General features: G+C 46.4%; 1 protein-coding gene across 1 annotated transcript in view; it reads left to right on the top strand.

Moving 5' to 3' along the window:
* The window catches only part of TMEM39A (transmembrane protein 39A), a 29645-nt gene extending 16155 nt beyond the window's left edge, over positions 1-13490 (top strand). The window contains exons 3-9 of the mRNA XM_079959572.1: positions 1641-1863; positions 2867-2950; positions 6725-6879; positions 7413-7761; positions 9250-9437; positions 10944-11064; positions 13181-13490. Of these exons, the coding sequence (XP_079815698.1) occupies positions 1641-1863; positions 2867-2950; positions 6725-6879; positions 7413-7761; positions 9250-9437; positions 10944-11064; positions 13181-13414 (1354 nt within the window). The 3' untranslated portion in view covers positions 13415-13490. The remainder of the gene's footprint in view (positions 1-1640; positions 1864-2866; positions 2951-6724; positions 6880-7412; positions 7762-9249; positions 9438-10943; positions 11065-13180) is intronic.
* Positions 13491-13734: the final 244 nt, after the last annotated feature.

Here is a 13734-nt window from a genome sequence, read left to right as displayed (position 1 = left end):
GCCTCGCAAGACGGAATTAATCCGTTCCGCGAGTCTCTTCGTCTAGCGGTTTTTTCGTCTTGCGAAGCAAGCCCATTGACGGCTTAGCGGATTAGCGCTATTAGCGGCTTTTAGCGGATAAGCAGATAAGTGGCTTAGCGGCTTAGAAAAAGGGGGGGGGAGGAAAAAACCCCCGCAGGAACTCGCAAGACATTTTCGTCTTGTGAAGCAAGCCCATAGGAAATTCGTTTTGCGAAGCACCTCCAAAACGGAAAACCCTTTCGTCTAGCGGGTTTTCCGTCTTGCGAGGCATTCGTCTTGCGGGGCACCACTGTAGTTCTTATATCAAGGTTACACATACAAGTGTTTTCATCCAAGCATCTTTAAGTGTCACAAAAAACCATTTTATTATTCTTTTTTGTTCTTCTGGGCATTCCAAGAGTTAGCGCTCAGATTTGGATATTCACTGGGTCATGGGGTGTCTCTTCCAGCTAGTTGGATTTTAATTTCCAGTTGTTCCTTCAAATTGTGGCCTTGACTTGAGCATTGCTCATTAATAAACATTGCATATCATAGAAGTTTTGAAGGTTGAGAAAGCTAAGATAAGGAAGCCAGAGGATTGGAATGCACTGCTAGGCATCTAATGTCAGGGGGTTGCTTGGTTACATTATCTTATTCTTGGTACAACAGACAAAGCTGGAACAGGATTAGGCTGGGGAAAATTTGGTATCTCTGCTTGAGGGTCTGAGCTCCATTTTTTTCTGGTATTGGCTTCTGCAGAAGTGGAAAAACAAGAGGCGCCCATGGAAGGACACAGGACATAAGTGACATGTGTGCTTCCATCCCACCATACTAGGCTAAAAAGTGTCAAATTCTTGACAAAGGCATGCACCGTGCTTGCCTGTGGTGAGGTGCTACTCGTCATTCATGTCACAGCCCATACTACCAGAGGCTGTGTGTAGAGAGAGAGAAATCACTTGTTCTGAATCACTGAGAGTACTGTGTGTAGTACTTTGCTTTTTTGTGTTAAGGACTGTTCAGTGTAGTACATGCGGTTAAGCTGCATATCAAAAAGTGCCCAGTTCGGACCTTTCTTCTGTGATTTTCTTACTAGTTGACCTTAGACAAATCTGCCCCATATCTGCAATATGGGGATGAACATATTGACCTATGTTAAAGAATTGTAAGGATCTCTTGAGGTAGTTAACGTTGAATAATTTAAACCTGGTGTGGGAAACTGGATCCGGCCAGCACACCAGATCCTTTCTTTCCCCATCCCCCCTAGTGTTAGCTTTGCCAGGAGTGAGCAAACCTTGCAGGACTTTGGAACCGCTGGAGATCATGGTGGCACTTGCATCACTGAAGGTCAGTTGATTGACAGTGCTTGCAAAGTGCACTGTATTTGCAAGCAGCAATAACCAAGCTAGCATTTTGCAGGCGGCAACAATAGCTTGATTTGCCTGTTCTTGCAAAGGAAAGGTAGACCCTACAGGAGCCATGGCTAGAGCATGTGGGTGTTGTTTGGCCAAAATTGCAGGCAGAGGTTTCCCCCAGCACCGATTTAAATACTCTGAATGCTAAGCATTTAACCCACAATAGGGTGAGATATCCCAGGAACACTGGCAAGAGTTAGTGTGACGTGTTGTTTCTTTCTTTTTCAGGAATGGTAGTGCTATCAGCCTCTCTGCTCCTCCAATTACAGCCTTGATCACCCCTGAGCCTGTGCGACACTGCCGAATCCCTGAGCTGCCTGTAGACGGGAACCTTCTGTTTGAGTTCTTCTTTTTCATCTACTTGCTGGTGGCCCTCTTTATTCAGTATATTAATATCTATAAGACCGTGTGGTGGTACCCATACAACCACCCTGCCTCCTGTACGTCACTGGTGAGTCCATGTTGCTGGCCGCATGCCCTTCTTGTGGTTTGCTTAGGGAAGTTTAATCATGGTGTCTCTGTAGCTCAGCTGACATCACCAAGTCTGCCATCCTTTCTTTTCCCCACACATTATGAAATACACCCCTTTTCTCCCTCAAAGGCAGCCTGTGGGTTACGACTTCTCAAGGCAGCTCTACACTTGGGGGAGTGGGAAGGAAGGGCATTTTGGAGGTTTTGGCACTGGGGTTCCTGCCCTGGGGTGCACTGTCTCTCAACATTCCTTAAACTAGCTGCCTTCCTCCCTTAAGGGGAGCAATGAATCTTCTGGACTTGCCTGTGAATTCCTGTTTTTATCAAGGGAACGAGGGCAGCCAGGTCTTCCCTCTACGTGCTCTCTTTCTTGGGTTACTATCTATTGGGCTAATGGAGTTCTAAAAGGTTCCCACTCTGCCCCTCCCTCCTTCCTTTGTGACTCATCCTGATCTGGTCATTTCCCCACTTACAGCCCCTTCCCCCACCTCCTGTTTTCCTTCAAGGGAGTGAGGCTGTTGCCAGCGCAGTTTTGTGTGTTTGGCCATTTTTCTCTTCACTTAATGTTTGAGTGTGAGTGTGTGTGTGCGTCACTGTAGTGTCTGGAGATTGATGGGAGTCCCTTCCTCCAGATACCAAAGGCTGGCTTCACAACCCCAGAAGAGTGGGGCCTTTCCCCCTATACTTACTGCCTTCCTTCCCTCAAAACCCCCCCAGAAATTCACAGGTAACTACAGAATGTCTGCTCCTAGCATTTCCTTTCTAAGTGGCAGTTGTAAATACGGTAGCCTTCCCAAGCTGCTTCTATGTGCTTAATCTGTCCCCTTCTCTTCCCTCTTTATCTGGCAGACTTGGAATGGTTCACAGTGTGTCCTGGTTCTCCTTTATAGGAATTTCCATGCTTCTGCTATGTCATCTCAGCAGCTCCTGCCTTTCTGGCCTCTCCTTCACCCTGGTGAATACGCTGTTCTTTTCTCCTTTAGAACTTTCACCTCATTGATTACCATCTGGCAGCATTTATCACAGTGATGCTGGCGCGGAGGCTGGTATGGGCCCTCATCTCTGAGGTAATGTTGTCACAATTAACTCTCCAAAAGAAATCGGAGGTTTAGAATGAGCTCAGTATGATGATTGTCTTCTTTTTATTTGCCACACATGAAAGCCTACATCATGGGTAGGCAAACTAAGGCCCGGGGGCCAGATCCAGCCCAATTGCTTTCTAAATCCAGCCCGCGGACGGTCCAGGAATCAGCATGTATTTACATGAGTAGAATGTGTCCTTTTATTTAAAATGCATCTTTGGCTTATTTGTGGGGCATAGGAATTCGTTCGTTATTCTCCCCCCCCCCAAAAAAAAAAATACAGTCTGGCCCCACAAGGTCTGAGGGACAGTGGACCAGCCCCCTGCTGAAAAGGTTTGCTGACTCCTGGCCTACATGTTTACTCACCTTGGTGAAGTGCTGCCATTTATTGATGTTAACAGCTGCCATATCAGGTGAAAAGAAAAGGAACTGAGGGAGGATTTTTTGGGAATAGTCTTGAGAGCCAGTGTGGTGTAGTGGTTAAGAGCAGTAGTCTCTTAATCTGGGAAACCGGGTTCGCGTCTCCGCTCCTCCACATGCAGCTGCTGGGCTAGTCACACTTCTCTGAAGTCTCTCAGCCCCACTCACCTCACAGAGTGTTTGTGGTGGGGGAAGAAGGGAAAGGAGAATGTTAGCCGCTTTGAGACTCCTTAAAGGGAGTGAAAGGCGGGATATCAAATCCAAACTCTTCTTCTTCTTCTAAATTTTAACAAACAGAAAATGGATTAGCCTGGGGTGATTTGCACTAGTGGTAGAGTCAGTGAGGTTCCAGTAGGAACCTACAACAATACATCAGGCAGAGATTAAGTGAACAGCACTTCATTCAAGCAAGATTGACAGTGTCAGTAGAGGTTGCATCTTAAAAATATTAACCAAGGGAGAAATTGTGAGATTAACAGACGAGCAAACAGGGTGGGATTCATTGGTGAGATATCTCTCGACTGCCAGTTTGAAAGTCAGTTGTTCATAGGTCTTTTTAAAATGTGCATGGCATTCCAAGTCCAAGCTTCTGGTGACTTTATATAAGATTTTTGGGTTGAACAGAGTTTGGACTGTTATTGATTGGGCATAAAATAGTGGTTCCTAGACCTCTGATACTGCATTTTCTGTTTCCAAAACTTACTTTGCTACAAGGATCGCAGATAGCTCTAGATGCTACATGTGCAGCAACCTCTAAGGCCACTGGAAAGTATGAGAAAGGTTAAGAAACAAAAAACACAACAAAACTAAAACAATGCAAAATAGACACTTCTAGGCAAAGACACATTTGTCCATCTTGGAAACCCTGTGTTGGAACAAAAATGTCTTCAGTTGTTTTGAGAAAGTGCGGATACAGTGATACGTCAGTTTTCGAACGTCTCTGTTGATGAACATTTCGGTTTTCAAATGCCGTAAACTTGGAAGTAAATGCTTCAGTTTTCAAACACGCCTCAGAAGTCGAACGTGCCACATGGCTTCCACTGAGTGCAAGATCCTAAAACCTAGCTGTGGGCTATTGAGTTTTTGGTTTTTGAACGTTTCAGAACTCGAATGGTCTTCCGGAATGGATTACGTTTGAAAACCGAGGTACCACTGTAGTGTGTATCTTTCCACAGAACAAGAGCAGCCACCCTGAAAGCCCTATTATGTATTACTGTGGAGCAGGCTTCTGAGATCTTTAGAGCTTGCAGACCTGAGGGATCTACTGGGTACATAAGGGATAAGGCAGTCTCTAAAGTAACCTGGTCCTGAGCTTTACAGGACCTTATGTTAGTACCAACACCTTGAATTTGGGGCCCAATGTCCCAGGCTGTGATCTATGGAAATTAATCTATCCATGATTCCTCTGATCTTGAATGCCGCTGCACGTGTTCATGACACCAACTCGACCAGGGATAGCCAACTTGATGCTGTTGTGCAACTCCCATCATCCCTGACCATTGGAATCAATGGTCCATCTGGAGAGTAGAACATTAGCTATCCCTGATCTAGAGCCTTGTTGCCATAGAAGTTTGGAAAAGGGAAGTGGTTGGCTCACTTGTTCTGCTTTTGGTTAGCCCCACACTTTGGAGATGGCTGGGTCTGGTCTTAGATGGATTCCCCAAGCATGGTCCTCAGAAATCCAGTGTTTGACACGTGCACACCCATTCAAAACAGGCATAGCCTGCCTTGTGCCCTCCAGATATTTTGAGCTCCCATTGTCCCCCAGCATGGCCAATGGTCAGATGTAATGGGAGCTGTAGTCCACAGCATCAACCAAATTGGCTGATGTCAGAGCTGCCTCTAGGTCCCAGCTCACAGAGGACCAACGCTAGGCTGTAGTAATGTACAAAAGTCTTTATTGAAGTTCAGTTTCCATTTCAAAGCCACAGCGTGCAGCCCTACGTCTTAAACCCTAGATCGGCGAAGTCCCGTCTGAGTCTCCTCCCCCATGACACCAGTTTAAGATCCTAGCCCTGCTCCACCTTTTACGCTGCTCTCTCCTCCTCTGGGTCCTCCTGCCCGCTGGGGCATTGCCCTTTCTGGACTCTTCCGACGCTGAGTCGCTAAGCTCCTCCCCCTCCCTCCGGCGGGCTTTAGGACCCGGTTCCCAATCCTCATTCTCTGCTGTCCCGCGCTCCTGTACATTTGAACTTGCCTCTCGCGCCAGCCCAGTGACCTTTCTCCTAACCATTACAGTACTTCGGTCACTGCTTCCCTCTTCCGGGACACTGGCCGGATCTGACCTCTCCTCCGTTGTCCGACTTTCTGATGGAGGCGTGGTCAGCCCTGCCTTATCTTCTCTCCCTGGTGGGGAATGCACTGGCCCCGATCCTTGGGACTCTTCCCCCCCACTCTGCTCTGGTGGGGAAGCTGGTCCTGATTTCCAGCTACTGCTCTGGGAGTCCCTGCTGCCCCCTTGCTCCTGGGGCATTCCCCTTGGGAACCCCCTACCCCTGGCCACTGGCGCCCCCTTCTGTGAATCTTCCGATTCGCTGGAGAGGCTCATGGAATCCCTCGGTCCACTGTCCTCTTCTCCTACGCTCCCCTCGGATTCTTCCCCTTCGCTCTTCATCTCCTCTCTTCCCTGTGCCTCTGCTCCTGAGCCCCTGACAGCTGATTAAACAAACAATGAGAAAACAAGGTTTATTATTTACTGAAGGCACTATAGTGGGGTAGCACTCACCCCTTGTGGTAGATTTTGTTTTGATTGGTTCTGTATCTTAACAGTACAGTTGTACCTTGGTTTTCGAACAGCTTAGTTCTCGAACGTTTTGGCTCCTGAACGCCGCAAACCTGGAAGTGACTGTTCCAGTTTGCAAACTATTTTTGGAAGCCAAACGTCCAACGGGGCTTCCACAGCTTCCAATTGGCTGCAGGACCTTCCTGCAGCCAATCAGAAACCACGCTTTGGTTTCCGAATGTTTTGGAAGTTGGAATAGACTTCCAGAACAGATTCCATTCGACTTCTAAGATACAACTGTAATGTCATTTTTTCCCCTGTCTCACTACCGTCTGAGAGAACACTAAGCTAATATTTTACCCTCACAAACACCTGCAGTATTAAGGAGGATATAATTACTTGCTTTCAGTACTCTCCCCCCAAAAATTATATTTTAAGCATTCATTACTATTTTGTTAAGTCTAGCAAAGAAATAAAAATAAAAATGGTTTCCTTTTGGCTTTGAGAGCCATGCTGTACCGTGTGGGGATGGTAGGTCAGGCTGTTCCTTGGAATGTATTGTGGCATATAGGAAGAGAAACTGTAGGGCTGACGGTTCTTGGTGTTTGAATTTGCAGGCCTCTCAGGTGGGAACTACATCAGTGATTCACTACACGGCACTGATTTTGGCACGCCTGGTGCTGCTCACTTTGTGTGGATGGGTGCTCTGCTGGACACTAGTCAACCTTTTCCGTAGCCATTCTGTTCTGAATCTCCTCTTTCTTGGCTACCCGTGAGTATCATTCTCTTGTATCCTGAATGTAATAAATAGGAAAGGGTCCAAAAGTACAAGACATGACAAAGAGAAGCCCTGTTGATCCACACAAGATGGCAGAGAATCGACAGGGTTAAAAGCCGCCAGTTGAATAGGTCTTTCGGGGGAAATGGGTAGGAGGAAAATGATGCCTCTCTCAACATCTTTTCCCTGCTAGAATCATTATAAAGGTCAAGAGACATCTGGTCCATCGACTTAATGCAATATATGAGCCAATGAGGAAGAGTAGATTTTAAAGGTGGGTAGGAAAGGGGAGAAGAATGGCAGCAATTGAAGAGATAGAGCCAACACAATGATTGTGCTCCTTTACCTATGGCCTCACTGCTTAGCCCTGGGAGTTGAGGCATACCACAAAAGTAGCATATGAGCGAATAACCTGGGTGTAGGAAATGCAAGCCTCTTGCTCAGGAAGCTCCTTTCAGATGTTCATGGTTGGAATGCCTAATATACCACAGGCTGTAATCTCACCCTCGCCTTTCCCTTCCCTGCAGGTTTGGTGTCTATGTCCCACTGTGCTGTTTCCACCAAGACAGCAGAACACAGCCTCTTCCCACAGACTGTGGCTATTTGGTGCAGGATCAGCTGGTAGATTCTGGTGCCACGGGGGTTGGCAGCCTCGTCAAGCCCAAAGACTTCCTCTCTCTCCTGAGAGAGTCCCTGAAAGAACAGTTCAACAACCCCGTGCCCATCCCCACACACAGCTGCCCCTTGTCTCCAGACCTCATTCGCAACGAGGTGGAATGCCTGAAAGCAGACTTCAACCGCAGAATCAAGGAGGTTCTATTCAACTCCCTCTTCAGTGCCTATTATGTGGCATTCCTGCCACTGTGCTTTGTGAAGGTAGCTGTTGCTCTACTCCTTCATTGCTATTGCTGCTGCTGCCACCGCCTTCTAAATCTTGTTAACACAGTGGGTTTCTGGTTAAATTTCCCTTTCTCTGTCTCCCCTCTGGCAGCCTGGATGGCAGATTGTGGCTGATTCTGGAGTATCACTCCCAATTGGCAGATAGGTGTTGCCATACATGTAGTGCCGCTGTGGTTCATCCACTCATTTTTAATTGCATCTATTAGCCCCGTCCTCTTTCCCAGACAACTGTAACAGCTATACAGTGGTACCTTGGCTCTCGAACTTAATCCGTTCCGGGAGTCCATTTGACTCCCGAAACTGTTCAGAAACCAAGGTGCTGTTTCTGAATGGTTGCTGGAGCTTCCTGCACTCAAGCAAAAGCTGTGTTGGACATTCATCTTCCGAAAAATGTTCGCAAACCGGAACACTCACTTCAGGGTTTGCGGCATTCAGGAGCCAATTTGTTCGGGAGCCAAGCCATTTGAGTACCAAGGTATTTTGGTACTGTTAGCAGGCATTTGATGCCCAGCTCACATTCATGATTTGGCAGTGCCTTGGGTGTTCATACTACTACTACTACTACTAATAATAATAATAATAATATTTTGTTTATATTCCGCCCTCCCCAGCCGAAGCCAGGCTCAGAGCGGCTAACAACAATAAAAGTAACACAGCATTCTAAAATCAATTCAAAATCAAATTAACGGCAACCATTCTGTGAGGATTACCAAAGGAGGGGGTCAGACTGTGCCTTGGCCAAAGGCCTTGTGGAACAGCTCTGTCTTGCAGGCCCTGCGGAAAGATGTCAAGTCCCGCAGGGCCCTAGTCTGTGACAGAGCATTCCACCAGATCGGGGCCACAGCCGAAAAAGCCCTGGCTCTGGTTGAGGCCAGCCTAACCTCCCTGTGGCCCGGGACCTCCAAGATGTTTCTGTTTGAAGACCGTAAGGTCCTCCATGGGACATACCAGGAGAGGCTATCCCGTAGGTACGAGGGTCCTAGGCCGTATAGGGCTTTAAAGGTTAAAACCAGCACCTTAAACCTGATCCTGTACTCCACTGGGAGCCATTGCAGGATTTGAATTAATATGGTTAGAGAATAGGGGCAGCTGTGATAGCCAGGCTGACTTACCAGAGACCTCAGAAAGCTGTCCAGAAAGATCACAGGAGTTCTTATCAGGCTGGTGTCTAATGTGCAGATCTGGACCTTCCACACCCAATCCAGTTTCTCTCTGTGTACCCAAGAAGCATTCTTGGGCTTGTTGTTTTACTTCCATGCCAGTGACCATGGGTGTGCATATTCCACAATGGCATATACATCGGCCGTGCAAAAATTTCATATAATGTATGCCAAGGAGAAAGGAGGATCTCAAAGAGTCCTTTGCTGGCCTTGCAGTTCTTAAATCTATGGCTGTAGGGCACCGCCTTCCCACTCTTGAGATCTCTGGGGCGTTGGCATTAACACCCTCTTTGGTTTCTTGCAGAGCACACAGTACTATGACATGCGCTGGTCCTGTGAACACCTCATCATGGTGTGGATCAACGCCTTTGTCATGCTCACCACCCAGCTGCTTCCTCCCAAGTATTGTGACTTGCTACACAGATCAGCTGCCCACCTGGGCAAGTGGCAGAAGCTGGAACATGGTTCATACAGCAATGCCCCCCAGCACATGTGAGTGTGACCTCAAAGCATTTGTTGACAAGGGTCAAGGGAAAGAAAATAGGGCAGCTGAAGGTATCCTAATTTTGTACCTTTCTTTAGTTGGACCCAAGACTACATTGTCTGTGTCAGTATTCTTCAATGCTTTTGTTGTGTGCCATACTTTCATTTACTGTTACTGAGATCTGTTTTTGATAGGCTTACCTGAGACTCTTTGCAGAATTTATTGTGGTAACTGGCAGGGTGGGGTTTTTGTTTTGTTTTTGTCTTCTCATCCAGTGAGAATTGTAGGAAAAGGGCGCAGAAAACTAGTGTAACATCATTCTCCCTAGCTTAAATCACTTAACAGACAAATCACAAGTTTTCAAATCATCATTTCGTCTCATTTGAATTTAGGTGATCTAGTGCCTGCTCTTTAGGCAACAAAGTGGGTCACCCACAAATAAAACAGTGGATTCTACATACTTGGGGCACTGCCCAGGTATGGATAAAAATGGGTCCACAAACCAAACCAAAAATTGTGAGCGCCCAGGACCCTACCTCTCTCTTTCAGTACATTTCTGTTCTGAAGCAAGTCCTGCTGTGTTTAATTGGGCTTACTGTAAGGTAACTGCAAGCATGTGCATGCTTAATTGGAAGTATATCAGATTGAACTCAGACGGATTTATCTCTGAGTAGACAGGCTTAGGTAAGGATTAGACTGTGATTCTTGACCTCACACTGTGGCTAGGGATAAATCCCTTGCTTCCCTCTGCCAGCTCCAAATTTGAAATTGGACAGGATAGGGTTCTTGCAGCTAATACAGGGCAGTTTCTGCCCTGTGCACATTAGTGGTACTAAAGCAGGCCTTCTCATCAAGTTAGCTTACTTCGTTGCTAATCTTTCCAAAAAAGTCCACTTGCTTATTTCAGCTTTTAGTGTCTAATTTTTCATAATTTCATCTGTATACCTCCAGAGCAAAAATAAAGACGAGAATTAGGATTCCTATGAAATTGGTTTTTACTTATTCAAATCTAATTGTACAATTGGTTATAGGTTCAAAGTTGTAGTCCAAAATATTTTGGAGGGTATATGCAAAGCTATTTATGATTTTACCCTCGGGGTTTCTTTCCTTTTGTTCTTCAATATATACCTGAGGTATTCTTCTTTTCAGTTGCATATATTTTTAACCTACGTACAAGAAGATTGTCAGTTTTATTACATAACTCAATGTATCTTTGTTTTGTGTATTTTATGGCTACCAGTGAAAGATTCTGCTTTCCAAAACAGAGTTAAAACCTCAGATTTTATGTATGTTTGTATTGACCAATCTAATTCAGAATTCACAACTCGCTTGAAACCTCTTGCTGTTATTTCAGTGTCTACGGCTTGAAAATATGTGTATATAAATACCTAAACCAATTAACACAAATTTGGGGTGTATATATTACCAAGTGTATATATATAACATTTTGAATTGTGAAATTACTCCGGGTTGGCTTTCTGATGCTCACCGAGTCCCTTTGTCATACTCCACAGCTGGTCTGAGAGCACAATATGGCCACAGGGAGTGCTAGTGCGACATAGTCGATGCCTATACAAAGCAGTCGGGCCTTATAACGTAGCAGTGCCTTCAGATGTGTCCCATGCCCGCTTTTATGTAAGTACCGTAAGTATTATTACGTAAGAATTCATACACCCCCACCACCACATTTAAGCACAATTTTTCTGACGCCTGCAAATAAATACCGTATTTTTCGCTCTATTGGACGCAGTTTTTCCCCTCCAAAAATTGAGGAGAAATGTGTGTGCGTCCTATGGAGCGAATGCAGGCTTCTGTCATAGCCGCGCGCAACCCCTCCGGCAGGGAGAGGCTCCACGGGCTATGGCTTCTTTAGCCCTGCGCAGCGTCTCCCCGCAAGGAGAGGCTGCGCGGGGCTAAAGGGGAAGCCAAAGCAGCGAGCAGGATCCATCCCGCTCGCTGCCTTGCCTTCTTCCATAGCTGCGTGCAACCCCTCCGCAAGGAGAGGTTGCACGGAGCTATGGATTCTTTAGCCCCACGCAGCCTCTCCCGGGAGGAAGAGGCTGCGCGGGGCTAAAGGGGAAGACAAAGCAGCGAGCAGGATCCATCCCGCTCGCTGCCTTGCCTTCTTCCATAGCTGCGCGCAACCCCTCCGCAAGGAGAGGCTGCACAGAGCTATGGATTCTTTAGCCCCACGCAGCCTCTCCCTCCCGGGAGCGGGATCCATCCCGCTCGCTGCCTTGCCTTCTTCCATAGCTGCCCGCAACCCCTCTGGCAGGGAGAGGTTGTGTGCAGCCTGTACGCTGCTCTTTGGGGCTGGGGGTGGGGAATATTTTTTTCCTTGATTCCCCCCCCAAAAAAAACTGGGTGCGCCCTATGGTCCGGTGCGCCCTATGGTGCGAAAAATACGGTAAATGGATGTAAACTGCGGAATGGGCAAAAATGGCCCCAAATAGCGGGAAAGCTGCTGACAATCCCAGGAGCCTTTGCAACTGCAATCCCATGAGTCTTTGAGGCCTGTTGGAGGAAGTGATTGTCGTGAAGTTGGGAGGATGATTGTGGGTTTTTGGTGGAGTTTGGCTTTTTAAGATGGCGTTCCCCACTATGCACAATTTCACATATACAGTAGTATAGTGGTACCTCGGGTTACATACACTTCAGGTTACAAACTCTGCTAACCCAGAAATAGTGCTTCAGGTTAATCACTTTGCTTCAGGATAAGAACAGAAATCGTGCTCCGGCGGTGCGGCAGCAGTAGGAGGTCCCATTAGCTAAAGTGGTGCTTCAGGTTAAGAACAGTTTCAGGTTAAGTACAGACCTACGGAACGAATTAAGTACTTAACCTGAGGTACCACTGTATCTGGGAATATAACCCCTGAGTAAGTTTTTGTAGTCCAAAAACAGCCAGAGACCCAAAACTGGGAAACCCTGTATTAGCCATATAACAGGATGGATTTCAGTGTAGCGCTAAGCTGAGGAGGAGGGGCAGTAATCATAATATTTTATTATTTATACTCCGCCCATCTGGCTGGGTTTGCCCTGCCACTCTGGACAGCTCCCAACAGAATATTAATAACACGATAAAACATCAAACATTAAAAACTTCCCTAAACAGGGTTGCCTTCAGATGTCTTCTAAAAGTCAGATAGTTGTTTATTTCCTTGACATCTGATGGGAGTGTGTTCCACAGGGCGGGCACCACAACAGGCCTTCTGCCTGGTTCCCTGTAACCTCACTTCTCGCAGTGAGAGAACCACCAGAAGGCCCTCTGAGCTGGACCTCAGTGTCCGGGCAGAATGATGGGCTTGGAGAGGCTCCTTCAGGTATATTGAGGAGACTCCTCCATCAACACAAGCATTACTGCTTTCCCGACAGAATCATCTCCTTGCCTCTAGAGAAGGTTTGGGATAGGCGCATGGTGGGGGGAAGCCCTGTTGCACTAGCACAAGTTCTTGCATGCCTTCCTCTAGCAAAACGGAGTAGTTGAATCTGATCCAGTGGTTCAAATAACAGAACCACAGCAGTGTTCTTAGTGGCTACAGCCCTGGGGCTTCAGATGCAGTTGTTGGGCCTTTATTCCTTTCCCCTGCCCCCCAGAATTTGGTTTTCATCAAACGGTCTGCTTTCTGACCCTTCAAGCACTGGTTTTTTTTAAAAAATAATAATATTTATTAAAGTTTCAAGCTGTTTTGTTTTTGTTTAATGTGGTATTTTTACTTTTTCCTTCAAGCACTGTTTTTTCCCCTCCCTACAGTTCCTCTTTCACCGTCCATTACGGCTTCTCAACCTGCTGATTCTCATTGAAGGCAGCGTGGTCTGCTATCAGCTCTACTCCCTGTTGCGGTCGGAGAAGTGGAACCATACCCTTTCCATGGCCCTGATCCTCTTCTGCAATTACTATGTCTTATTTAAACTCCTGCGGGACCGTATAGTGTTGGGCAGGGCATACTCGTATCCTCTGAACAGCTACGGATTAAAAGCCCATTAATCACCTGAAGAAGGGAAGGATATTTTCATACAGTTCTATTTTTTCCTTGCAACTGTTTATAAATATTTAAAAAATATTTTATATTTTGTATACTGCTGGTTTTTTTTGTGGGTTAAGGAAGGGCCAAGTGGCAATTAAATGTCGCTATATAAACAAGGTGTTATTTTATATAAAGCAATCATTGTGTATATACTGTATTATCAACATACATCTATGAAGCAAGAGCATTGTATGTGTGGTCACTCCATCTACTTTGCATGCACAAGCTTTAGGGTCCCCGTCCTGCCCCCTTCCCTCTCACCACTTCTGTTCTTGCAGCT

The sequence above is a fragment of the Podarcis cretensis genome (genome assembly GCF_951804945.1).
Source record: "Podarcis cretensis genome assembly, chromosome: 17".
Taxonomy (NCBI): Eukaryota; Metazoa; Chordata; class Lepidosauria; order Squamata; family Lacertidae; genus Podarcis; species Podarcis cretensis.
This window is presented reverse-complemented; position numbering and strand designations above follow the sequence as displayed.